The 27,430-nt window shown below is 43.8% G+C and overlaps 2 protein-coding genes across 7 annotated transcripts in view; one reads left to right on the top strand and one right to left on the bottom strand.

Annotated features, from left to right (window-relative positions):
* Positions 1-12,010, bottom strand: part of Pgap2 (post-GPI attachment to proteins 2) — a 29,973-nt gene extending 17,963 nt beyond the window's left edge. The window contains exon 1 of one of the 3 annotated variants that reach the window (XM_029556610.1): positions 11,861-12,010. In XM_029556610.1, the coding sequence (XP_029412470.1) occupies positions 11,861-11,972 (112 nt within the window). In that variant the 5' untranslated portion in view covers positions 11,973-12,010. The remainder of the gene's footprint in view (positions 1-11,860) is intronic. The other 2 variants (XM_029556605.1, XM_008854102.3) reach the window with 2 other exon arrangements.
* Positions 12,011-12,274: 264 nt separating this feature from the next.
* Positions 12,275-27,430, top strand: part of Nup98 (nucleoporin 98) — a 108,762-nt gene continuing 93,606 nt past the window's right edge. For all 4 annotated transcript variants that reach the window (XM_008854096.3, XM_029556603.1, XM_017803453.2 and 1 more), the window contains exon 1: positions 12,275-12,429. The gene's annotated coding sequence lies outside the window, so the exon portion shown is untranslated. The remainder of the gene's footprint in view (positions 12,430-27,430) is intronic.

Below are 27,430 nucleotides of genomic sequence, written 5' to 3'. Positions count from 1 at the left end.
GAGAGAGAGAGAGAGAGAGAGAGAGAGAGAGAGAGAGAGAGAAACATGAATTCCATGGTGTGCATGTAGAGGGTCAGAGAACAACTTCAGTGGGTTTCAAGTATCAAACTCAGGTCATCAGGCTTCCATGGCAAGTGCTTTTACTTGATGAGCCATCTTGATGGTCTCAAAGTTACTTTTCTTGACTGAATTCTCCCCTAACTTGTTCTTTAGGTTTCCAGAGCAAATAGATTAGTAAAAACTTTACTAAAAGAACCACTTCTGAGTCGACTATGGTGGTGCACACTTTTAATCCCTGCACTCAGAAGGCAGAGGCAGGTGGATCACTTTGAGTTCAAGGTCAGCCTGGTCTAGTAGTGAGTTCCAGGACAGCTGGGGCTACAGGGAGGCCCTGTCTCAAAAAGACAAAAAAACAAACAAAAAATATTTCCGGGGCTGGAGAGATAACTCACTAACTCAGTGGTTAAGAGCACTTAACTGCTCTTCCAAAGGATCAGGGATTCCATTCTCACCACCCACATGGCGGCAAACAGGTTATCACCTATCTTTAATTCCAGTTTCGGGGATCCCATGCCTCTGCAGGCATTTCATGCACATGGTACACCTAACATACATGCAGACAAAACACCCATACACATAAAAAATTAAAATAAAATCTAAAAAAAGAACAATTTTTGCCGGGCGTGGTGGCTCATACCTGTAGTCCAAGCACTTGGGAGGCAGAGGCAGGCGGATCTCTGTGAGTTCAAGGCCAGCCTGGTCTATATAGTGAGTTCCAGGACAGCTGGGGCTTACAGGGAGACCCTGCTTCAAAAAGGCCAAAAAAATTTTTTTCTATTCAATTTTAGCAGTTAGATTCATATTCTTGTATTGGGGCTTTGTGTCCTCTGTCTAGTCCAAACCCAATGGTGCCAACTCCTGACTCTTGTTTCCTATCTTGATTCCTTGACTATTCTTGTCTTTAGAACCAGTCACTGAGGCTGGGCGCCTCTGCCTCTAAACTACTACCAATGCGTGGCTTGAGGTTTTCTATGATTCTCTGGGGATTTGACACCGTTCTGAGTCTGTTTCTTCATCTGAAACATGGTTTAAGGGATGTGCACATCATACGGTTGTTGTGATAATTAGAGGTAGTAAAGCTGTGGCAGACATATGGAAAGTACCCAGGATGTGATGGTGTTACAACTAGATTTGCAAGCTACAGTTTGAACTCATCCTAAGCCTTCTCTGACCTGAGCTGTCAGTGACCCTCTGTACTTCTGTTCATTTGATTTCTATGATGAAAATCAGAAGAGTGAGATCTTACTGTGTCCAGAAACTTTATATTTTTCTTTAATATTTTGGATTATTTTATGTGTATGAGTATATTGCCTGCTTGTATGTAAATGTACCTGTGTTGTGCAATGTCCAAGGAGGTCAGAAGAGGATGTCAGATCCTCTGGAACTGGAGTTATGGGATGGTTGTTAGCCACCATATAGGTGTTGAGAATAGAACTCAGGTCCACTGCAGGAACAGCCAGTGTCCTTAACTGCTGAGCTATCTCTCCAGTCTGTCCCCTCCTCCTTTTAATTTTATTATTTTTATGTGTATGTGTGTATTGCCTGCATGTAAGTGCACCCATGTCGTGCAGTGCCTGTGGAGGTCAGAAGAGGCTGTCAGATCCCCTGGGGACTGGAGTTATGGACAGTTGTTAGCTGCCATGTGGGTGCTGGGATTTGAACCCAGGTCTTCTGCAAGAACAACCAGTGTTCTTAACCACTGAGCCATCTCTCTAGCCCCTGTCCCCCCACCCCCCTTTTTAAGATAAGGTCACACTAGGTAGCCCTGGCTGGCCTGGAACTTACTATGTAGGCCAGGCTGGCCTCAAAGTCACAGAGATACACCTAAGCTATACATATATATTTTTTGTAGAATATATAATTCTATGAATATTATACACACATTATATATATATATGAAATCAGTACTCTTTCATTTGATTCTGTTAATAATCTGGTAAGGTAAATTTGATGAAATCCACCATACAGATAATGACGTTGAGCAAGTAGGCATGATGGCATAGGCCTCTAATCCTAGTATTAGAGAGGTAGAGTTTAAGATCATCCTCAGTTATACAGCAATTTCAAGGCCAGCCTTGACTGTGTTTCAAAAACAACAAAAAACAAGGGGTCAGTAAGATGGCTCAGCAGGTAAAACACTTGCCATCAAGCCTAATGACCTAAGGATGATCCCTGCAGTTCATGTGGTCAAAGGAGAGAACTGACTCCCATAACTTGTCCTCTGACCTCCATATGCATGACCTAGTCATGAGCTCACATACATGCATACACATACACACACACACTTAAAAACTTTTAAAGAAGTTGAGTGAACCATTAAGGCTCAATCAGTAGGCACTCAGTATCTTGAATTGGCATTTGTCCACTGTCCAAATAGCTGCTGCCTCTACTGCCTTCTGGTATCTCTTGCTCTTCTGTAGGCTTTCTGGTATCTGGAAATACCCACACCAGGCATGTGCCTTAAATGGCATCACCAGTTTCCAGTTTTAGCACTAGCCACTGCTCCAATCTCCCTGTGCACATTTACATACCACACCCTCTTCAAGCACACTCAGTGTTCACAAAGATATTCCAGAACCCAATAGCATGGGGGCAGTGTGCACATGGAGGACAAATAAGGGGGAGAAAATATAGATGTATCAAGAATAGAACTTCCTATCGGAAATCTTCACTGGCCTCCTGTCTCCCCATTACCCTCAACCCCTCAACCACTACCTTCAATATTATAGCCACATTGACCTGGTTTTTTTTGGGGGGGTGATAGGTAAAAAGTTGGTGGAGAATGAGCGAATGGAGGCACTAGGACACAGATAAAACTCCGTCAAAATAGGGTTTATTAGCAAAGGAACACATGGGACAGATTCCCTTCCAGGCAGGGAAAATGTCTGCCCGGGTCTTGAGCTGGGGTCTTTTAAAAGGGAGGCTTCTGCCCCCTGCAGAAGACGGGAAGATGTATTTTTTTTAAAGTTGGGAGTGGGGAGTGGGAGAGCGGGACTGTTAAAACCTGTCCTCTTTAGAGATCAAAGGGGAAGCCTGCTGTGTTGGCCAAGCAGTGAAGAAAAGTCTGCTTCTCCTGACTTCAAAGACCAAGGTGCTTATCAGCTAGGTTCCCTTTTCTCAGGAGCATGAGAAGTCCTTGGGATCCTGTTGGTGAGGGGGCAGGGCTATCTGAACCTTAACAGAGGTCTTTTTGAGACAGGTTCTCCCTGTAGCCTCAACTGGCCTGGAACTTGCTATTGAGACCAGGCTGGCCTGGAACTCACAGAGATCTGCCTCTGCCTCCCAAGTGCTGGGATTAAAGGCATGAGCCACCACACCTGGCTTGTTTCTTTTCTTCTCAGACAGGGTTTCACCATGTACCCCAGGCTGGCTGTGATTCACTAGGTATTCCAGGTTGGCCTCAAACTTGAAGCAATCCTCTTGCCTCCTGATAGTGGGATTGCAGGCATGCATGATCACTCCCACCATCACACTGGCTTTTCTTAAAACACAGATCTGAGAGGCTACAGAGTTATTGCAGTAGTTAAGAGCACTTACTGCTCTTTCAAAGGTTCAGTTCCCAGCACCCACATGGTGGCTAGCACCCATCCTTAACTCCAGTTCCAGGGAAGTTAATGATCTTTGTGGGCACTGCACACATGTGCAAAACACTCATATACACTTACAAACATGTAGGCAAAACACTTATATACATAAAGTAAAAATAAACATTTAAAAAGTTATTAAAAAACCAAAGCCCTTCATTCACTGCTAATTGATTATTTAGTAACTCCCCATAGCCTTTTCTTTTTTAAATTTAAACACATTTTTTAAATTAATTAATTAATTAATTTATTTATTTATTTATGTCTTTTGTCTTTTTGAGACAGGGTCTCTCTGTAGCCCCAGCAGCTGACCTGGAACTCACTATGTAGACTAGGGTGGCCTTGAATTCACAGAGATCCACCTGCCTCTGCCTCCAGAGTGCTGGGATTAAAGGCGTGCACTAGCCCATATCAAACTTTTATTAGAACTCTAGTCACAATGTAGCAAAGAATTTGTTACCTGTTTACCCCCTCACCCCTTTCCAAAAAGTTTTGTTTTTGTTTTTTCTTTATTTGAAGCAGCATCTGTTTCTGTGACCCAGACTGGCCTAAAACTATTATGTAACCCAGGCTGGCCTCAAACTCCCAGCAATCTTCCTTTTTTTAAAAAATATTTTATGTGTATACATGTATTGTCAGGGTTACATAATGAAACCGTACCAAAAAACCCCCACAGAAACAAAATATCTTTGAAGAGCAACTGTGCAACTGTTAGGGAGTAGGGGATGAAGTGACTGTAGCTGTGGTTAGGGAAGGTAAAGAGGCAGCGACATCTGTAATATTAGACATCCAGGTTCAGCTCTGCCCCTGTCTAACTGGAAGCTTCGGGAAACCATGGTCTTCCTGAGTTGGGGAAGAGTTATTCTTTGTTCTTCCTAGATGATCAAGATATCCCTGGATGGTTTTAAACTACACACTTAGGTTTACCCATCTAATTATCTAATTCTAGAAACCTGACAAACAATAATTGAATCTTCATTTTTCTGAAGAACTATCTTTGGCTTCCATATCACTTTTAGGATGAAGTTGCAGATTGCAATCCTGGCTATACTAAGCTGGCTTGCTTCTTGCTCCCCCCGACCCCACTCCCAGCCACCTGTGTCCCAAAAATATTTAAAAAAATAAAAAATAAAATAAAAAGGGGTTGAGATTTAGCTCAGTGGTAGAGCTCTTGCCTAGCAAGTGAAAGGCCCTGGTTCCGTCGTCAGCTCGGGGTGGGGAGGGTAGGGGGGTGGGTATGGTGGCTGGTGGCACATGCCTTTAATCCCAGCACTCAGGAGGCAGAGGCAGGTGGATCTCTGTGAGTTCAAGGTCTACATAGTGAGTTCCAGGACAGCTGGGGCTACAGGGAGACCCTGTCTGAAAAAGACCAAAAAATAAAAAAAATAAAAAATAATGAGTTAAATTTTGTGTAAAGTATATCTCATTAAAAAAAAAAAACAGCTAAGAACTGGGTCTCTACACGGAAGCTGCTATTATAAAACTAAAATAAGAGAAATAGAAATGGAATAGATTGGAAAAATAGAAAAATATAGATTATCTTAGATAAAATTCTGAGTATGCCAATACATTCATTAACTGCAATGGGCTAAATGCTCTAGTTAAACATCAATTCACACAGATTTCTATAAATCCAATTAGGTGTTATTTACAAACCTTACCTTTCCTTATCAGGTTATAGAAGAGGAAGACAACACTTAGGAGTATTTATTATGGGCCAAACATGACCTCAGAATTCTATTACCTTATTTGACCTTCATAATCATCTTATGAAATACAAGGTGCCCATTTCATACATAAGGGAACTGGGACACAGAAGTTAAATAGTTTGTGCAGGTTCTGAAAACTATCAGAGCTGAAATTTGAACTGAGCTGTTTGACTCCAGCTGTGGCTCTTTCCATTTCACCATAGAGAAACCTGGAGCCAAGCCAGGCATGGTAGTGCACACCTTTAATCCCAGCACTCTGGAAGCAGACAGGGATCTCTGTGAGTTCAAGGTCAGCCTGGTCTATATAGTGAGTTCTAGGCCAGCTGGGGCTACAGGGAGACCCTGTCTCAAGAAAAGAAAAGAAAAAAAAAAGAAATCTGGAACTCTGGAGTCATCAGTTCAAACCATCCTCCTTTCATGATTCCACTGTTCTTACATGTCTGTTTCCTCTGTGACACTAATCCTTCATAGCACAGAAAGATCTCTTAAGTCTTCTGTGTGAGAGGTCAGGAGGTCCTAGGACAGAGCTGGCCAAAGCAGGGATGTAGGTATCTCTAGGCTCCTAATGTCCAGGACAAGGTTCAGCAAGCCACTGTAACCCTGCCTCAATTCCTTGTCTAAAGAAGGAAGATGACAGATAGCTCTAATAGGTATTATGACAATTAGGTCAGGGGAGGAGGCAGTCCTGGCTCTAAAAAAATGCACTTCCCAATCAGGAGATCTTGAAAATGATGAGCTATAGACTACATATGCCTAACCAGAGTAATAATAATGAACCTTAGAAATACCAAGATCCCAAGAAATTATTCCCTGAAGCATTTCTCTTCCAATGTATCCTCCTCCAGGCTTCCTACAAGTATGTACTATTTAAGGATCCTGGCTTCTGCACACCTACTAGTACTCTGAACTGAATATACCCACCTGCTGATTCACTTACGAGGCATTTCTGAACTTCCTCTGTGTCAGAATCTGTATTCTTAATATATTTAGAGTGGGAGTCCAATTTTTTAAAGCTTTTTTAAAATATAGTTTATTATTTTTCTTTTTTTTTTGTGGTCTTTTTGAGACAGGGTCTCCCTGTAGCCCCAGCTGTCCTGGAACTCACTATGTAGACCAGGCTGGCCTTGAACTCACAGAGATCCACCTGCCTCTGCCTCCCAAGTGCTGGGATTAAAGGCATGCGCCACCACGCCCAGCTAGTTTATTATTTTATGTATATTTGTGTATTGCCTGCATGTACATGAGTGTACCCATGTCGTGCAATGCCTCGAAGGTCAGAAGACGGTTTCTGATTCCCCTGGAACTGGAGTTAAGAATGGTTTGTAGCTGCCATATGGGTCCTGGAAATGGAACCCAGGTCCTCTGCAAGAGCAGTGCTCTTAACCACTGAGCCATCTCTCCAGCCCTGTAGAGTGGGAGTCCAGTTTTTTTTTTTTTTTGGTCTTTTTGAGACAGGGTCTCCCTGTAGCCCCAGCTGGCCTGGAACTCACCGAGATCCGCTTGCCTCTGCCTCCCAAGTGCTGGGATTAAAGGCGTGTGCTGCCACGCCCAGCAAGTCCAATTTTTAAAAAAATATTTTATTATTTTTATTTTATGTATATGCATGTATTGCTTGCATGTAAGTAAGTGCACCTGTATCGTGCCATGCCCTCGGAGGTCAGAAGAGGCTGTCAGATCCCCTGGGACGGGAGTTACAGACAGGTGTTAGCTGCCATGTGGGTGCTGGGATTAGAACCCCGGTATTCTGCAAGAGCCACCAGTGTTTTGGGTTTTTTTGGTCTTTTTGAGACAGGGTCTCCTTGCAGCCCCAGCTGTCCTGGAACTCACTATGTAGACCAGGCTGGCCTTGAACTCACAGAGATCTGTCTGCCTCTGTCTCCGGAGTGCTGGGATTAAAGGCATGTGCCACCACACCAGGCACCACCAGTGTTCTTAACTGCTGAGCCATCTCTCCAGCCCTGAGAGTCCAATTTTTAAGGAATAAAAATATATCTATCACTTATTGATATCTATCACTTATTGAGGGTTTGTACTGTATACAACATACCATACCAAATGCTCTCTCTCTATATATATTCTCATTTTTTCTCTCTCTCTCTCTCTCTCTCTCTCTCTAATATAGAGAGAGAGAGAGAGAGAGAGAGATTCTCATTTAATTCTAATAGCTGTGTAAGGTATCAGAGTTATTTTATTCCTATTTTACAGAAGACGCTGAAGTTCAGAGGGTTAGGAATTTCCTAAATACACAATCATAGTTGCACCTAGATTTAAACTCCAGATTATCTGATTTCAAAGTCCAACAATTCTATTATTCCCCTGCTAAGGAAAATAATTCACTCATCTATGTATCAGAAATCTAAAGTATATCTACTGGTGTGCTGGGCCTTAAGGACACTACAATAAATGTCCAGGGTAGGCTTAAATGAAGTTGTGTTTGAGGACTGAAGGACCCCTCCTCTTGCCCAAAAAATATCAAAGGTTTGGGATGGCAGCGAGGAAGCCATTGTAAGTATCCAGTGAGAACCAATGACACTTTCTTGTTGGTTTTGTTTTTAAGGCAGAATCTCATGCAGCCCAGGCTGATTTGAACTTGATATTCTGCTTTGCTTTCAGAGGGCTGGGGTTAGAGTTTGTCCTAGGTTGTTTCTCCATTGCTGTGACAAAATACTCTGAACAATACCAACTTGTGGAGGACAGGGTTTATATTATCTTACATCTCCCAGGTCAGAGTTCATCAGGGAGCCTAAGGTGGGAACTCAGGGCAAGAACCTGGATGTAGGAGCTGGAGCACAGTCCATGGAGGAACACTGCTTACTGGCTTGCTCCCTGGCCCCTGCTCAGCCTGCTTTTTTTTTTTTTAATTTAATTTAATTTAATTTTTATTTTATTTTATGTGTATGGTATGGGTGTATTGCCTGCCATGTGTGTAAGTGCACCCATGTTGTGCAATGCCTGCGGAAGAGAGAAGAGGGTGTTGGATCCCCTGGAACTGGAGTTACAGACAGTTGTTAGCTGCCATGTGGGTGCTGTGATTTCAGCCTGGGTCTTCTGCAAGAATAACCAGTGTTCTTAACCACTGAGCCATCTCTCCAGCCTGCTTTCTTATGCAACACATGCCCACCTGCCCAGAGGTGGCACCACCCACAGTGGGCTGGGCCCGCCCATATCACTCATCAAGAAGATGCCCCACAGATGTGGTCACAGGCCAGTCCTATGAAGGCAATTCCCCAATTGAGGCTCCTCAACCCAGGTGTGTCAAGTTGACACTAAAGCTATCCAGTACAATTGACCCCTTGTCAACTTGACACACAAACACATCATTATTAAACCACAACCTTTCCAATTCTTATTCCCAAGATATGATGTTAACATTAATATCAGAACATAAGACAGTACACCCTTAAAAGCCCCACAAGTCCTTAAAAAATCCAAACACTTAAAAGTCCACAGTCTCTTTGAAAAGTCTTTTATCTGGGTGCTCCTGTAAAATCCAAAACAAATACTGTGTTCTTTCAAAGGGAAGAATTGGACACACCTTAGCAAAACCAAAGTCCAGCAAAGTTGCTCAAGGCTGGACATCTGGGATTCACGCAAGATCTTCTGGGCTCCAAAGGGTTCTGGCAGCTCCACCTCTGACTCTGCTGTCCACAACACACACAACTCATCTCAAACACCCAGGCCAACTCCATTCCACACCTGCCACTGCCTTTGGTGGTCATCCCATGGTCCTGGCATCTCCAAAAAGCTGGGGTCTCCACTGACACTGAGGCTACACCTTCACCAATGGCCTCTTCTTGCCTCTTGGGGTGCAAAGCCTCAGATTCTCTCTATGACCCTTTCAATCCTGGGTCTTCACTGCAACTGAAGCTGCACTGTCACCTATGGCCTTTCCTGGCCTCTCAGAGTGCCAAGCCTCAGCTGCTCTCTGTGACCCCTTCACACTTTCAATACCAGAACTCTTACACATCACCAAGTCCTGCTTTCAGCTAGAGATGGAGGCTCAGGTTCCCTCTCAACCACAGCTTCTGTGTGTGGACCCTGAGGAAATACTTCACAGATTTCAACAATTTGATTCTGGTCTCTTGTTATAGCTGTTTTTTCAGCCTCAGCTAACCAGCATCAATTGTCCCAGTAAAGCGAAGGTTTTACTTCAGGTTCTGGTCTCTTCTTAACCATAGCTGATTCTTCAGTCCCAGCCGACCAGCACCCACAGATTCTCAATTCAAAATCTCACAGGAACAGCCCTGATAGTCTCCGCTTCCCTTTAAAGCTTCATAAGCTAGGCCTCCATTGTCTACAACTCTTTCAGCATAACTGTTCCAAGCTCCACAGCAACAAACTCTGAGCACACTTCCACAGTCCTCCCAAAAATACCAAGGTCAGGTCTTTCACAACAATATCCCACTCTCTGGTACCAATTTCTGTCTTGGTTTGTTTCTCCATTGCTGTGACAAAATACTACCAACTTGGAGAGGAAAGGGTTTATTTAGCTTACATATCCCAGGTCATAGTTCATCTGGGAGCCCAAGGTAGGAACTCAGGGCAGGAACCTGGAGGCAGGAGCTGGAGCACAGGCCATGGAGGAACACTGCCTACTAGCTTGCTCTCCTGGCCCCTGCTCAGCTGCTTTCTTATGCAACACAGGCCCACCTGCCCAGGGGTGGCACCACCCACAGTGTGCTGGACCCTCCCATATCACTCAACAATCAAGAAGATGCCCCTCAGACATGGCCATAAGGCCAGTCCTATGGAGGTAATTCCCCAATTCAGGCTCCCTCAAACCAGGTGTGTCAAGTTGACACTAAAGCTATCCAGCAGAGTTCTTGGCCACCTTCTGATGTACAGCAAGGACAAAGAGGGTGATGGGAAAATAAGAGGTGTTTGGACAGGGGAGTTGGGGGGAAGTGGCTGCAGACCAGCGTTCGAACTCATTTTCCTCTCGGTCATCCATACATTAACTTTTCTTTCCTGTATACACTGAACATCTACAATGTATCATGATTTACTATCTTATTTCATCTTCACGTCACTTAATTTTAAAAAATTTCATTTATTGTTTTAAAAATATTTTATTTATTTTTATGTGTATGCGTGTCTTGCCTGCACGTAGGTAAGTGCACCTGTGTCGTGCAATGCCAACGGAGAACAAAAGAGGCTGTCAGATCCCCTGAAACTGGAGTTAGGGACAGTTGTTAGCTGCCATGTGCGTGTTAGGATTTGAACCCGGGTCTTCTGCAAGAACAACCAGTGTTCTTAACGACTGAGCCATCTCTCCAGCTGCATATTTATTATGTGTGTGAATGGATGTGGTTGCTGTTCCACGGTGCTTGTGTGGAGGTCAGGTGAATAACTTGTGGGAGTCTGTTTCTCTCTTCCCACCATTGTAGGTTCCAAGGATCCCACTCAGGTCATCATTGTTGGCAGCAAAGGTCTTTATCTGCTGAGCTATCTTGCCAGCCAGACCCTGAATGTCGGATCCTCCTGCTTTATGGCTTTCCAAATACTGGGGGTGTGTACACCTGTTTATGTGGTGGTTGGGATTGAACCCAAGGGCTTCACGCATGCTAGGCAAGCACTCTACCAACTGAACTACATGCCCAGTTGCCATATCACCTTTTTTTTTTGACAGGGTCTCACTGTGTAGCTCTGGCTGGCTTGCAACTCCCTATGTAGACCAGGCTGGCCTCAAATTCACAGAGCTCCACCTGCCTCTGCCTCTGGAGAGCTGAAATCAAAGCCTTGGGCCACCACTTGCAGCTCATCACTTACCTTTTAACAAAGAGTGACAATTTAATTCCTTGCTACCCCTGAAAACCTGTGGAGGGGAGATTTATCTAAATTCTGAGTAAATCTTATTACAGATGGACACTGACGTCCCAGGAAGTGGTGGTGGAGAGGTAGTGTGCACCCCCTTTACTTTTTGAGCACAGCTCCTGTTATTCGGTTGTGAGACCCTCAATCATTAGAGAGGTTTGGTTTCTAGAACATGCCCACTCCTCTGCTCTGAGCTAGGTCTGGGGAGGAAAGAGATGCCCAAAGGATGAGAATGCAGCTCTGATCTCCAAGACCAGGGGAGGGAAACGGCACAGAACACAAGAAAACAATTAACACGATACAAAGAAGCAAGACCCTGGCAGATGACTGGCCCAGCATCACCCCAAGTCGCTGAGAGAGGTTAGTTGGGAAACGGTTTCCGGAGAAGGCTGAACATTTGCATTAAGCCTTTAAGAATAAGTAGAGGTTCTCAAAGTGCAGCTGAAGCCGAAGGTCCACCCTAGCAGCCGGCCGCGCGTGCCTCGGCTCAATCTTACGGTGTGCTTAGGTCTGGAAAGCAGTGGGGTATTTGGGACCTCGTACTGGCTGCAGGCAAGCTTTGCAGACAGATGGGGCTGCCAGGAGGGACCTTGAGTTCCGGAAGAGGCCTGGACAGGAAGTGCGAGTTCGATGGTCAGGGAGCCTTCCCATCACCGCCCGCGGACCGCAGCGAGAGAAGGGTAGAAAAGTTACCGTGCCATCCTGGGCCTCCCCTCTGATTGGCCGGAGCTTCCGCAGCCTGAGTCTCCGCGCTGGAAAGAAGGGGGCGGAGTCTCGGCCAGACGTCACTCCGGTTCTGCCACATCCGGCCAGGCGCACACACTCAACTAGCCACTCACCAGCCCACTTCGAGGAGCCCTGTGTGACGTCACGCCTCCCGGCCAGCCAACCGTCGCAGCACAAGGGGTGGGAATCCACGTCCCTCCCATCGGCCCTCCCTTTTGTTCCGCCCCTCCTCTTCCCCTCCGCTCCTGAGCCCGGAGACCGCCCTCACGTTCGGGGTTCAAAAGACTCGTCGCCCAATGAGTAACGGGGCGGGCCCGGAGTGGCGGCCGGGTCTGCCAATGCTGGGACGGCGAGGGCGGGGCGCCCGGGGCCGAACAGGGACGGCGGGCGTCGTGTGACGCAGTCGGGCCCTGAGCGCGGTGTGCCGGAGCGGCGGTCGGTAGTGGCGGCGGCGACGGTTTCCTGGCGGCCGCGCGCTGCTGTCTGGGCGTCGGGTGAGGACGGGCCTGGCCCTGACTCCGGACGCTCGCCTTCCTGTAAGTGTGGCGCGGCGCCGGGGCCCGCGGGCTGCTGCTCGGCTCCGGACGGGCGGCTGCACGGCGTGCTTCGGGCCCTCCCCCGCCTCCGAGCCTCACGCCCGGCCCGCATCGTCGGGCGCGAGTGAGGGGCGGGGCCCGGCTCTGGAGGCCCGGGGAGAAGATCCGCAAGCGTGGGGGTGGGCTCGGGGTCTTGGGCGGCAGCCCAGGCCCAACTAGCCCGCAGCTCGGTATGGCTCATTCATTCCCGGGGCGGAGCGGAGTAGCTCGCGGTGGGCTGGCTCTTACGGGATTAAGGTCTCCCCCGCAGCTCTCTGTGGGTTGGGTTTATTTGTCTTGGAGTCTCGGAGCGGGGATGTTGGGTCAGCCAGAGGGTTAGGTTGGGGCGAGTCGGAAGTGCGTTCGCTTCTCCAGACCTTGTCTATTAGGGTCTGGTCAATGGAATAAAAGGTTTTTTTATTTTTATTTTTTGGTGCTCTAGCAACTCTTCCGAGCACAGCTGGGGAGGAGTGTGATTGGGTTTCTGAATTACTGTTGCCATAAGGACTTAAGAAATTAAGTTACTCCTCCTACCGTACGTCACGTGCAGGTTTTTGTACGTGGGAAATGTAGTAAGAGAATTGGCGAATGCCAGATGTTTTGACCCAGGTCTGGAATTTTTATACTATCCCACCTTGGATGTATGTTTCAGTCTCCCGTTTTTGGCTATCCTTTGGTGGTAGGAGGTATACACAGACATTTGACATACTTTTCAAAGCATTTCCAGTTTATTTACTTCCAAGTTTATAGTAGGATAGTAGACTTCTTTAGTGGTACTGTGTAGACTTCTGAGAACTAAACGTAAAATTGATTAAAGGATGTTACTGACATCATGTACTGTAAATGAATTTAGTCGTTTTGAATTTGAATTAACATTAAAAACATTTTTTTTATGTGTATGAGTGTTTTGCCTGCATATATACACAATGTGTACGATGTCTGGTAGGGGCCAGAAGGACGTGTTCAATCGCTTGGAACTGGTGTTAAGGACCCTTGTTAGCCGCCATGTGGTTGCTGGAAACAACCAGAGTTTCTCATGGAGAGAGAGCAATTAGCTCTCCAGCTCCTACAACCAGAGTTTCTTCTCATGGAGAGAGAGCAATTAGCTCTCCAGCTCCTGAATTTGAATTTTTGACCTGTGTAAGCTGCTGGGCGCAAAGAGTCCAGTTGGTGGAAACGGCGGGTACTCCTCTAGACAAATGACAAAGCATGGAAAGCTAGGCAGTTGGCACTCTGTAGTGCTTTGGAACTCAGGTACAGCTCTCAGGTACAGAATTCAAGTGAAGCATTGTAATAGGGTAAGTCCAGGAGGTTGAAAATCTGTTTTGGACGGAGAAACTAAGTGGAAGAAAGAAAGAAAAGTGCAGTATTCGATCTCTGGCAGTTTCAGAATTTTAGAAAGAAACACAAGTTCATTGGGTGACTGAATATTTACATGGAGGAAGTTAGACATTAAAAAGCAAAAAAAGGGCTGGAGAAATGGCCCAGCTGTTGAGAGCACTGACTGCTCTTGCAGAGGACCTGGGTTCGATTCCCAGCACCTACATGGGGACTTCAAACCGTCCTTAACTCCAGTTCTAGGGGAATCCCTCTTCTGATCTCCACGGTATTGCACGACATGAGTGCACTAACATACATGCAGGCAATACATTCATACACATAAAGTAAAAATAAAAATTTAAGCTGGGCATGGTGGCGCACATCTTTAATCCCAGCACTTGGGAGGCAGAGGCAGGTGGATCTCTGTGAGTTCAAGGACAGCTGGGGCTACAGGGAGACCCTGTCTCAAAAAAGACTAAAATAAAATAAAGGGGCTACAGGGAGACCTGTCTCAAAAAGACTAAAATAAAATAGAAAATAAAATAAAAATTTAAAAAGCAAAAACAGCAGAGCGAGGACACCACGCCTTTAGTCCCAGCATTCTGGAGGCAGAGGCAGGAAGAACCCTATGAGTTTGGAGCCAGCCTGGTCTACATAGCAAGTTCCAGGCCAGCCAGGGTTACACAGTGAGACCCTGTCTCAAAAAAAAAAAAAAGGAAAGCAAAACTAAGATAGGTGTGGGGGTGTGGTGGTAGAAACCTGTAGTGTCACCTGTTGTGGAGGATGAAGTTGAATAATAGCTGGGTGACAGCAGATCCATGTCAATTTAAAAAATAGTTGAAATAAGCCAGTGCCTCCAGCACTTGGGAGGAAGAGGCAGGTAGATCTCCTGTGAGATGGAGGCCATCCTGGTCTACATAGAGTCCAGGTCAGCTGGGGCTACAGGGGGACCCCCGTCTCAAAAAGACCAAAAATAAAAAAGTTGAAATGAAAAATAAAATCAGAGGCAGGACATCCTGGTGGTATTGGGAACTACTTTGATAAAATAGTTCAAAGTTAATGACTCTTCATTAAGATTTGGTGAGACTCGTTGCCATTTTGAACTGAATACACTTGTCAGCTTGGTGCTTTGCTCTTGTTTTTATAACAGAGTAAAATTTAAAAAATAGTTTCAGGAAAGAACAGAAAACTGTAGTTTTAATGTTAAAATGTGAGCAGTGTTTTCTGTACCATCTTCTCAGTTTGAATATCAGCTGCTAGGAAGCCTTTCTGGCATTCTCTCCCTTGCAAGCTTCCATAACACTTACTCAGTCCTTCTATTTATAGCAGACATCTTGACGTCTTATATTTTAGCTGTTTTTTTCCGGTTTTTTGGAACAGGGTCTTCCTGTAGTCCCAGCTGGCCTGGAACTTGCAGTGTAGAACAGCCTGCCCTTTCACAGGGATCCCCCTGCCTCTGCCTCCTAAGTGCTGGGACTAAAGGCGTGCACCACCATGCCTGGCAGACTATGTTAAATATTTTTATCTTTGTTTTTAATGTTAGTTGGTTCATAGGAGGCCCTCAGTTGTATTGGCTGGAACAAATATAGAAAAGTTAGACTGAAAAATTCCAGAAATAGAGGCCAGATATCTGTGTATTCCTGAAATATTTTATGCCTTTGTTTGTGTACACTAGCTCCTAGATTAAGAACAACTAAAACTTTTAGGAAACAAGATTTATAACTTTGGGGGGGATCAGCCATAGTTATTGTAATAATTGCTTTATGTGTTGACAGTCTAGGAAGTACGATGTAGTAATACTGGACGACGTAGTAATACTGATTAACCTAGCAAGAGACTATTTGTAATTATGAGGTTATTGAAAGGTTAGGAGGATATGTAAGTTAGAGATTTAATCATTTCTAATTAAATCAGTAGTAGAGGCCAGGTGTTAAACATTTCCTGAGAATTTGGTGGATTGTATTTGAAACTGTCCTAAGCAGGCAACAAAACAAAACACAAAGAGAAAGACATTCTCAGGCCTTCTGTACAAGGTATGTCCCTACAGCTCTATTTCTTAGTTTCAGCTCCATTACCCTTTGAGGCAGATGATTCTTTGTTGTTTTGCTTTTTTGAGATTGGGGGTGGGGGTCCTCCTTGTAGCCCTAGCTAGCCTGGAACTCAGTACATAGATCAGGCTGGCCTGGATCTCACCGAGATATACCGGGCTCTTCTGAGGGTTAAAGGGTTGGGCCACCACACCTGGCTTGGTTCTTTTCTTTTTCTCTCTCTTTTTTTTTTTTAAATTTAAATAATTTTTAATTTGAGACTTTCTTGTGTGTAGAATTAACAGCTTTCCTCCCCTGTTAGGTATGATTAATACGTCCTCCCCAGGTTATAAGTACCAAGAATTTGTCGAAATTGTCCAGTTGAGACCATTACTAAAATTACAAAATTGCTTGTGAAATCAGTTCATAAATTACATTTTGTTTAAATTATGAAGAATTTTTTTGTTGCTTTTGTTTTGTTGAGACAGTTTCTCAGTATGTAGACCAGGCTGGCCTCAGACTTAACAGAAATCTGCCTTCTTCAGCCTCGCAAGTGCTGGATTAAAGATATGTACCACTTCATCCTTGCTTAAGATCTCTTTAATTTTTTGAGACTGGGCCTCACTCTGAAGCTCAAGGCTGACTTCATACTCCTAATTCTTGTCTTTTCTTCCTAAGTTCTGGGTGGTATTTGCCACTGTGACTTCTTAAAAAACTAAACTAGTCAGTACTGCTATTGGGAAGCTGTAAAGCTGGGTCCTAGAGTCACTTTCTTTTGCCTCATTTCTGTGGTAGATTACCTTTTCTGTCATAGGAGAAATCAAGGAATACCTTTTGTGGAAGTGTGTAAAAGCTTGTAGTTGAATCGATCGGTTAAATGTGATGCTCTAAGTAATGTGTTAAATGTGATGCAGTATAATTATATGACCTTTTCATTACACTGATAATAGTATAGAAATATACAACGATGGGGGATTGTACACAATATTGATGAGTATTCAGGATTATTTGTCATATCGAAGAGTTAGTACTTAATTCAGTTTAATACAGATTCTTAGTTGGGAAATTATTTATTGAGACTCCCCTTATACCAGCTTGACCTTGAACTCAATAGGTAGATCACATTGGCCTTGAACTCACTGTAATCCTGCATCAATCTCCCAATTGCTTATAGTCATGTGCCACCAAACCAAGCTGTATTTCTTAAAATACAGCATTATGGGGCTGGGAAGATGTAATTTAGTTGGTAGAGATGGCCTAGCATGTACAAAGCCCTGGTTCAATCCCTAACCAGGAAATAGCCAGGTTTAGTGACACATGCCTGTAATCCCTGCAATTGGGAGGTGGAGGCAGGAAAATCAGAAAGTTCAAGGTCATCCTTGGCTATGGATGTGAGCTGAGCCTGGGCTAAATGAGGACACCCTCCCCTCCCTCATGTATGTTACAGACACAGTTATGTATCTATAATCTGAAGTCTCTGAAACTAAAAGTAAGTTTAAGGTGAAGGTAAAGATTAGTAGGATGGATTGTAAGATATGTAACTGGAAGTGAACAGATAGATTAGGAGGTTAGGGCAGTAGCTTGTGATAGCAACTTTCACCTGGTATAGTAGCATACATCTTTAATCCCAACACTTGGGAGGCAGAGGCAAGTGTATTATTGTGAGTTCAAGGCCAGCCTAGTCTACATATAGAGAGTTTCAGATGAACCAGGGCTACATAGTGAGACAGAGTTATCCTGTGTGTGGCTTCCAAATGTTCTCTCTCTCTCTCTCTCTCTCTCTCTCTCTCTCTCTCACAGAGTGGTATATAAACTTTTTTATTTTTATGTGTATGAATGTATTGCCTATGTGTATGTGAGTGCACCTGTGTTGTGCAATGCCGCAGAAGTCAGAAGAGGGCTTCAGAGTTCCCTGGAACTGGAGCTAAGGACGCTTCATAGCTGCCATGTGGGTGCTGGGAATTGAACCTGGTCCTCTGCAAGAGTAGTCAGCGCTCTTAACCGCTGAGCCATCTCTCCAGCCCCTATAAACAATTTTTTTAAATGTACCAAACAGTTTTTGTTTATATTATTTGTATCTAAAATTGAGTCCTAGTGTGGTGGCTCATGTATACAATCCTGGCACTTGAAAGGCTGAGACAGGAGGATTGCTGGTTGCCAGGATTTCAAAGAAAGCCTGGGTTACATGTGAGACTTTTTCTAAAAAATAAACAAAAAATAATAATTTTAAGATTCAGTAAGAAAACTGGCTTAATCGAAGACTGCGAGTATACAGCCATCTTTTATGTTCCAGCAGTTGACAGGGTGTTTTACATGAAGTGGATAAAAAATATCCAGCCTCATACAGATAAGTATTTGGAGATGGAGGATATTTTAATAGCCTTTCTGATAATTGTATTCTCTTTTGACAAAGCACTCAAACCTTAAAGGTTTGTTACAGTATAGATTTTGAAACCTGGTCATTGAATTTAGTTCTCTGTTAAATTAAAATTCTTTGGTCTGGGGCTGGAGAGATGGCTCAGCAGTTAAGAGCACTGACTCTTGCAGAGGACTCAGGTTTGATTCCCAGCACCCACATGGCGGCTACGAACTGTCCTTAACTCCAGTTCCAGGGGAATCAGAAGCCCTCTTCTGACTTCTGCGGCATTGCACAACACAGGTGCACTCACATACACGCAGGCAATACACTCATATACATAAAAAATAAAAATAATAAATAAAATATATTTAAAAAAAAAGAGTACTGGCTGCTCTTACAGAGGACCAGAGTTGGGTTCTCAGTACTTAGTGGCGTTTAACAACCATTAGTAACTCTAGTTCTAGGGGATATGACACCCTCTTCTGGCCTCCTTGGGTATTGGATGACACAGGTGTACTTACGTGCAGGCAAAACATACCGAGCTCCAGGTCACCTGGGGCTACAGGGAGACTTTGTCTCTAAAGTAAAATGAAATTCATTCTTCTATCTTGCACTTTGTGTCATTACTCATGCATGATTTTATAACATCATTGGTCATTTGGAAATTACTGGTTCTCTGACTTAAGCATATTGACAAATACAATTGTTGCTATTTCAGTCCACCTGATCAGTCTTTTTAAGAATTAAGAAGCTGGGGCTGGATTGAGTAGTTAAGAGCACTTAATGCTCTTGCAGAGGACCAGGTTCAGTTCACAGCACCCACCTAGCAGCTCACAGCTGTCCATAATTCCTGGCCTCCAAGGACATTGTGCACATAGGTGCATTTACATCCATGCGGGCAAACGGGGTTAGAATATGTGACTCAGTTAGCAGAGTGCTTGCCTAGTATGCACAAAGTCCTGAATTCTATCCCCAGCACTGCATAAGCCTCATGTGGTGACACATGCCTGCAATCCTAGCACTTGGGAAGTGAAGACTGGGGATTCTGAAGTTCTAGTTTACTCTTCTATTATTGTGGTAAACACCATGACCAAAAGCAACTTGGGAGGAAAGGGAAAGGGTTTATTTCATATTACTCTTCTAGATCATAATCCATCCCTGAAGACATCAGGGCAGGAACTAAAGCAGAAACCATGTAGGAGTGCTGCTTAGTGATTTGCTCACTAGCTTAAGCTCAGCTGACCTTTTTTTTGTGTGTGTCTCTTTGAGACAGGGTCTCCCTGTAGCCCCAACTGGCCTGGAACTCACTATGTAGACCAGGCTGGCCTAGGTCTCACCAGAGATCCACCTGCCTCTGCCTCCCGAGTGCCACTGCTGGGATTGAAGGCATGAGCCTTGCTTCAGCTAGCTTATACAGTCCAGGCCATCCTGCCTAGGGATGGTACTGTCCCCAGTGGGCTGGGCCCGGCTCTCTTGCTTCAGTCATCAATGAAGGTATCTCAGACATGGCCACAGGCAAATCTTATATGGATAATTCCTCTGTCCTGGTGAGTCAAGTTGACAGTTGAAACTAATCAGAAATTTAAGGTCCTGGGCTACATAGCATCTTTGAGACTAGCCCTGGGAGACCCTGTCTTTGTTTTTTTTAAAGGGTAGGGCAAGATGAGGAAGATAGCTGATAAACTCCTAGACAGGTTTTCAAAATTGTAATTTTTGCATCAATTTTTTTTTTTTTTAGCACAGGGTCTCCCTAGTCCCAGTCAACTTGGACATACATAGACCAGGCTTAATCTCACAATGATCCCCTGCCTCTGTCTCCTGAGGGCTGGGATTAAAAATGTGCACCACCAAACCCAATATTTTTTCATCAAATCTTAACCATGGTTTGTCATTTATTTTGAGATAATAAATGTTCCATGGATTTTTAAAAAGAGCTAAGCTAATTCAGCTCTCCAGAGTAATCACAGAAGTGTTTTCCTTGAATCAACCCATTCTTCAGTATGCACAAGTGCTTTTGAGTACTTCTTCCTGAATTTCAAAGAATAATTACAAAGTATTGAAAAGAGATGTACTTCAGCATTGAAAACTAATACTATTTTTACTGCTTCATTAAGGGCATTCTTAATGGAATTTTTTGTCCTGTAGGTGGGTTGCAATGAAGAGCTCTGCAGTTGTCATACAGTTTGGGACCATTGATTGATGCTTGAATTCTAGCCTTTTTTTGGTGGTACTGGGGAGTAAACCCAGGGCCTTACAACATGCTAGGCAAATGCTCTACCAATGAGGTATATCACACTTTCTTTTAAATTTTTATTTTGAGATATGGTCTCACTAAGTTTCTTTTTTTTTTTTTTTTGGTTTTTTTGAGACAGGGTCTCCCTGTAGCCCCAGCTGTCCTGGAACTTACTATGTAGACCAGGCTGGCCTGGAACTCACAGAGATCCGCCTGCCTCTGCCTCCCCAGTGTTGGGATGAAAGGCGTGTGCCACCACGCCCGGCTCTATTTTTATTTTATGTGTATGAGTGCATTGCCTGTATGTTATGTGCATGTATATGAGTGCACCCGTATTGTGCATGCCATGGAGGCCAGTAGAGGGCGTCGGATTCCTCTGGAACTGGAGTTAAGGAAGGTTAGAAGCCACCATGTAGGTGCTGGTAATCAAACCCAGGTCCTCTGCAAGAGCAGTCAGTGCTCTTAACCGCTGAGCCATGTCTCCAGCCCCAAGAAAACTTTCTAGAGTTGTCCTTGCACTGTGGTTCAGGGAATTGAACTCAGATTATCAGACACCTATGCCAAAAAGTACTTTTACCTGCTAAGCCATCTTGCAGCCTCAATTTTTAGACAGAAAATGAGACATAATTTTATTTATTTTTTGGACTTTTTGAGACAGGGTTTCCCTGTAGCCTCAGCTGGCTTGGAGCTCACTATGTAGACCGGGATGACTTTGATCTCACAGAGATCTGCCTGCTTTTGCCTCCAGAGTTCTGAAGGAGGAAATGACTTGATTATAGGGAAGGGTACTGTGAAACATCATTTTGCTGGAATGTAGTCTTATGTGATAAAGACTAAGCTAATTTCTTACTGGAGTTTTGCCCAGCTCTCCTTTCCAGTGTGATCAGTTGTGTAACCCCAGAACTTGGAAGCTGAGGCAGAAGGATGACCATTTGTGTTACAGAGGGAGACCTTGTCACAAACCACAATAAAGTCATTTTTCATTCATTTTTAACTGCCTTTCCTGATGAGAGACTGTTTGAAGAAATGCTTTGTAAAATAACTCTCCTAGTCCATTCATCTAATAAATATTTGTTTTTTCTCTTTGCTGACTTTGATACAAAAGAACTCAGTGAAGTGGAAAGGAAGAATTACTTCCCATTTGTGTAACTTTGTAGAGTTAGCAGCAAAGCAGAACTGTCTTAGAGGGCTTGCATCGGCATTCTGATAGCATTAAACTTGGCAGTTGCTTGGGTTTTTTTTGTTTTTTTTTAAACCGTGTTTCAGATGTCCCTTGCTTTTGGGGGTATACAACTTAAACTTTTTCATTGTATGCAGAGTTTACAAAGCTTACAAAGTTAGATATATAATAAACCAGGATATCAGCTTACTGAAGATTAGTTGAGACAGTGGGGAAATATAGTTCTTCCCAGTGACTTTCCGAATGCTGATGTCTGTTAGCTGTCTTTTTCTTGTGTGGGAAAGTGAAAACATTAAGCTAGATTATTGGAGCACAAAAGGCAGAAGAAAATAGTGAAATTAAAGGTCATTTCTTTCTAAAGATGTCTTAGACATAAAAAAATGAGTACAAGCTCATTCATAAAGATAAACATAAAAACTTCTGTAGAAAATGTCATTTTAGGCTATGGAGATGTCTTATAAATTGTTCTTCATAAGAGATCATCTTTCTGGTGATTTGAACCTGTGTTCAGTGTGAACCTGTGTTCCTACTTGGGAGATAGAGGCAGGATAAGGAATTAAAGGTCATTCTTGGTATTTAGTTACATTTCTCTTGTTGTGATGAAACACTATGACCAAAAGTAACTTACAGAAGGAAGAGTTTATTTGGGCTTAAGATTCCACAGGGAGAGTCCCTGATGGTGGGGCAGGCATGGCAGCAGGCAGCAGGAACAGGAAGCTGAGAGATCACATCTCCAACTGCAAACATGAAGCAGAGCGTGAACTGGAAGCAGGTCCAGGCTATGAACTCAAAGCCTGCTGCCCCCAGTGACATAATTCCTCTAGCCTGGCCGCATCTCCTAAATTTCTCCAAACAGTGCCACCAATTGAGGACCAAGTGTTCAAGTACTTGAACCTATGGGGGGACATTTCTCATTCAAACAAACACACGCTATGTAGTTTGAGACCAGCCTGAGCTGTATGAGAGCCTTTCTCCAAAAACTCAAATAGCTCAGTGGCTAAGGAACTGAGTGCTCTTCCAGAGGGCTGGGGTTCAGTTCCTAACACCCACATGGTGACTAACACCCATCTGTAACTCCCAACATTCTCTTCTGGCTTCTGGGCATTGCACATAAGGTTGCACTTATGTGTAAGTATAAAGCATACATGTTATAAATTATTATTTTATGTGTGGGGGTGTATTTTTTGGATGTAAGTACAGTTGTGTCGCCTGTGGTGATCAGGAGAGGGTATCAGGTCTCCTGGAATTGGAGTTACAGATGGTTGTTAGCTGCCATGTGAGTGCTGGGAACTGAACCTGGGTCCTCTGTAGAACAGCCAGTGCTCTTAAATGCTGAGCTACCTCTCCAGTCCCAAATAATTTATAAATAAGCAAACAAACCAAAATAGTAGGCCTCAGTAGCAAATACCTGGAATCTCAGCACTTAGGAAGTAGAAGCAGGAGGATCAGGGGTTCAACATCAGCTTGAGCTACACAGCAAATTTGAGGGCAGCCTGGACTATTTGTGCCCTATCTCCAAAAACAAAAAAATAGCAAAGATACTATCCTTTACCCTTGGCAAGTTCATTGTGAATGGGATGAAGTTGAGTTCCTTTGGTAGCAGCCTCTGAAGTAGACATAGCCCTGAAAAGTTTTATTAGGAAATTTTCTTGGTATCATCACCTTAGGAGAAAGGAGAAAGACTCCAGAGTAAGTTAAGGGAGAAATTGTATTGTGATTGTCTGATTATTTATGGTGATAGGAATAGAACCTAGGCCTTATAAATGCTAGGCAAGCATTCTACCATTGAGCCACACCCCCAAACCTGCACTGTTCTCCCCTCCCTCCCTCCCTCCCTCCCTCCTTCCTTCCTTCCTTCCTTCCTTCCTTCCTTCCTTCCTTCCTTCCTTCCTTCTTTCTGTCCTTCCATTGCTTGCGTATGTGTGAGTGCATCCATGCTGTGCATTGCCACGGAGGTCAGAAGAGGGTGTCAGATTCCTGTGGAACTGGAGTTAAGGATGGTTCATAGCCACCGTGTGGGTGCTGGGAATCGAACCCAGGTCCTCTGCAAGAGCAGTTAGTGCTCTTAATCCCTGAGCCATCTCTCCAGCCCCCAGTATTTACTTTTTATGATAGAGAATTGACCCTAAGACTTTGTGCTTGCTAGGCATCTACTCTGCTACTAAGCTATATTTCCAGCACTGATGTCCAGATGAAGGTGTCAACCAATCCTGTGGAGAATAAGAAGCTGGAATTGTCTACCCTTTAGTGTTATTCTGAACTGGGGCCAAGCATTTATACTGTCTCAGAAAGGAAGTGTAACCTTGGATGAGGCAGTCTTTAGCAGAGGCAGTTCTGAAAATGACTGACAGCTGTGGGCTATCTTCTGGTAGTACTTTTCAGCACCTGGTATAATAAATCCTCTGCAGTCCTAAAGGAAGGTCTATATAGTTTAGTGTTTCACAGTGCCTTATGTAAGGAGTGGGGGTCAAGATAGATATGTACGAAGAATTCATGATGTGCTGTGAAGTTCAGAAGAATGATGTTCACAGAGGAAGGTAGGTAGGCTTATAAAAGATGCCACATTTAAGCTAGGTTTTAAAGAGTAAATTAGGTTGGGAGCAAGGAGAGTCGAGTGCAGAGTTTTCATTAAGTCGGTGGTGTTTACATAGCAAAGAATAAATGATTTGAAGGTGTACACCACCACAGTGAATGGTTGAAGATTTGGATGTAGTTACTAGTTTAATTTTGTGATAGGGCCTTTGTTTAGCCCTGGCTGGCCTCAAGTTTACCATATAGCTCAGGTTGATGCTGAACTCCTGATCCTCTTGTCTTCACCTCCCTAGTGCTATCATTACAGGTGAGCTCCAGTTCACCTAGCTGCCTATGCTCTTTAATTTCTGCAGTTGTGACAAAGATTGTGAGCTTGTTTCAAATCAGTGTAATAATTTTGTTGTGTCCTATGTAATCAAGGCTGTTAAAAATTCTATAGCTGAGGATGATCATGAACTTCTGATCTTCCTTCACCTCCCAAGTCCTGGGATTACATGTGTTTTGTTATATTCCTAGTCCCTGTGGCAATACTGTAGGAAAGCACTTCACAAGCATTGCATGCACATAAAATAAAATAATAAAATATATATAAAAATGAATAAAAAATGTCTCGGGGCTGGAGAGATGGCTCAGCGAATAAGAACACTGGTGGTTCTTGCAGAAGACCTGGGTTCAAATCCCAGCACCCACATGGCAGCTAACAACTGTCTATAACTCCAGTTCCAGGGGATCCAATGACCTCTTCTGTCCTCTGTGGGCATTGCACGACATGGGTGCACTTACCTACATGCAGGCAATACACTCATACACATTAAAGTAATAAAATATTTTTAAAAAATGTCTCTAGACACTTTGTTTTTTCCTTTTTCTTTTTTTCTTCCTAGTTTTGGTTTTGGTTTTTGAGACAGGATCACCCTATAGCCCCAAGTGGCCTGGAACTCGCTGTATAGACCAAACTGGCTGGCCTTGATTTCACAGAGATCTATCTGCTTGCCTCTGCCTTCCAAGTGCTGGGATTAAAGGTAAAGATATATGCCATCATCCCCTTCTTGGCTCAGTATTTCTCTGTTGGAATTTGGGGGGAGTTATATTTTGAAAAGCTTGACAGCTAATTCTAATGTGATTCTCTAAAACTAGTGAAAATACATACACTTTTTTAAACATATACACAAAATGTTTGGGCTTATAACCTGAAATTGCTAGTGGGACATTAGCAATTAGAACATTGAAGAGCATTTCAAAAATGTAATATTTAGGATCCCAGTCCACGTGGAGGAAGATGCAGCCTGACTCTGGCTGTTGCTGGGAATGGAGGGTAGAGCAGGGGCTGCGGCCTAGAAGTCCAGGGTTGGAGATCTCAGACACAGCTGAGCTGCTGGGGGCTGCTGGGGTCTGAGAAGGCAGGGGAACCTGTAGACATGGGCTGTTGGCCTCTTTTGGCCCAGGTGGCTACAGTGGAGGGCTCAGTTCTAAGTAGATCAGGTTGGCTGGAGTACACTGTACGTGGAACATTACCTTAAACCAGAGAGAGAGCAGCTGGCTTAGAAAGTGACAAATGTGTTCTCCACTATTATCTCCTCAGGCCAGCTGAGCCAAGCCCAGGAGAGGGCAGTGGAGGTTCTGAGCCCCAGGCAGCAATGCCACACACACACCTGTCACTCAGACTTATGGCAACAGATCTCACAATGGGATTCTTTTGAGATTTGACCTGTCTTTGTTTTTCTGCTTCCTGGATGTGAAGTGTCATCTCAGTCATGGTATCCTGTGCTTGCTAGAGAATAATGAGTAGTCAGGAAGTCACCCAACGCAAGGACCACTGCATTTGCCAGCCTGATACTGCCGAGATTGTCTGTTGAAGCTCCTCTCAGGCCCCTCAGGAGCTAGGAGATGGTGCTCCTTCCTTCCTGCCTCATCTTCCACACCCCTGCCTCCACTAGAGAGGTGCAGCAAGTGGAATGGGAAGAAAGCAGTCAAAGCTGCCTTTCTGCTTGAGACATTTGGGCCTGGATGACTCATTAAACCTTTTTAGTGGTCCCATCTCTTGGGAAATGCCATGGTGCCAATCTGAAAGGTGCTAGCTACCTGAAGCCTTGATGTTTCTCATGACTGCCCCACATTCTTCCATCCTGGCTAGATCAGAATCTAAAACTATTTCTCTATCCTTACCTTCACTACTAATCTTAGTCTGTTTTCTTTTTTATTCTTTTGTTTGTTTCTACATTTTGGTGTTTTGTTTTTGAGACAGTGATCTCATATATTCCAGGCTCGCCTTGAACTCAAGATGTAGTGTGTGTGTGGGGGGGGTGTGTGTGTGTGTCTTGAACTCTTGATCTTCCTGCCTCCACTTCCTGAAAGTTGGTTGGGTTTACTGTGTGCCACCAGTCCTGCACTTTACTCAGAGCCCTCAGATTCTGTCCATAGTCACTCAAAGGGCGGAGCCCACAAATCATTTTGAATCTTGTCCCTCACTATCAATGTAATAGAAGCAGGCACCCTATCTCTTTAAGCTTTTCCTATCAAGACCTTTGAGATTTGTTTTCTCAGCTCTGTTCCTTTTCTCTCCTTCTTGTCTTTCTTTGGAACTTAAGCCTTGTGTGGCAAAGTATGGATAGGACAGGTAGTCACTCTCCTGCCTGTCCTTATTTCTTCCTTCAGGCTTCCTTCTTGTTCCTGTATAGTATTTAAGTCTCAACATTTTTTCCTCCTTTTTAAAAAAATTATTTAATAACTACATAATTAGAAGAAGCATTTCATTACAAAGGCATTGACATATTCAATAACAATTTCCAGAGCAAAGATACATCTTTTTCAAAATTGCCTGTAAATTTTTAGGTTCACAGTTGAATACAGTTATACAATATAAACCCTATAACTCACTTTTTTTTTTTTTTTTTAAAGGAAAAAGTGTGTAAAGTTAAAGGAATCTGTGGCTCTGGCCCTTCCTTTTCCTTAAATTCAGGGACAAGATTGGCCCTGATGAGGATGGGCCAGTTGACCTCTGTTTTCCCAAACCTGGAACTATAGGCGTGCGCCACCACGCCCGGGGTAATTAAAAAAGTTTTTATTGAACCCCTCCAATGTAATATTTAATTCTTCTATCTTTGAAGAATGATTTTTCCTGAAAGAAAAGATGCTCCTTTAGGTACATTATATGTTTATAATAGAAAAGTCATACTTTTTATAAAATTGAAATCAGTATGATTTTCTTTTTTAGGTTTTATATTAAGAAGTAATTTACTCAGTTTCTTTTTGGCTAGCAGGCATCTTTAGTTTAAGGAAAATTTATGGGGAGGGAAGCTCTTTTTCTTTTT

This window comes from Nannospalax galili, unplaced genomic scaffold, assembly GCF_000622305.1.
Source record: "Nannospalax galili isolate Female #2095 unplaced genomic scaffold, S.galili_v1.0 scaffold1387, whole genome shotgun sequence".
Classification (NCBI taxonomy): domain Eukaryota; kingdom Metazoa; phylum Chordata; class Mammalia; order Rodentia; family Spalacidae; genus Nannospalax; species Nannospalax galili.
This window is presented reverse-complemented; position numbering and strand designations above follow the sequence as displayed.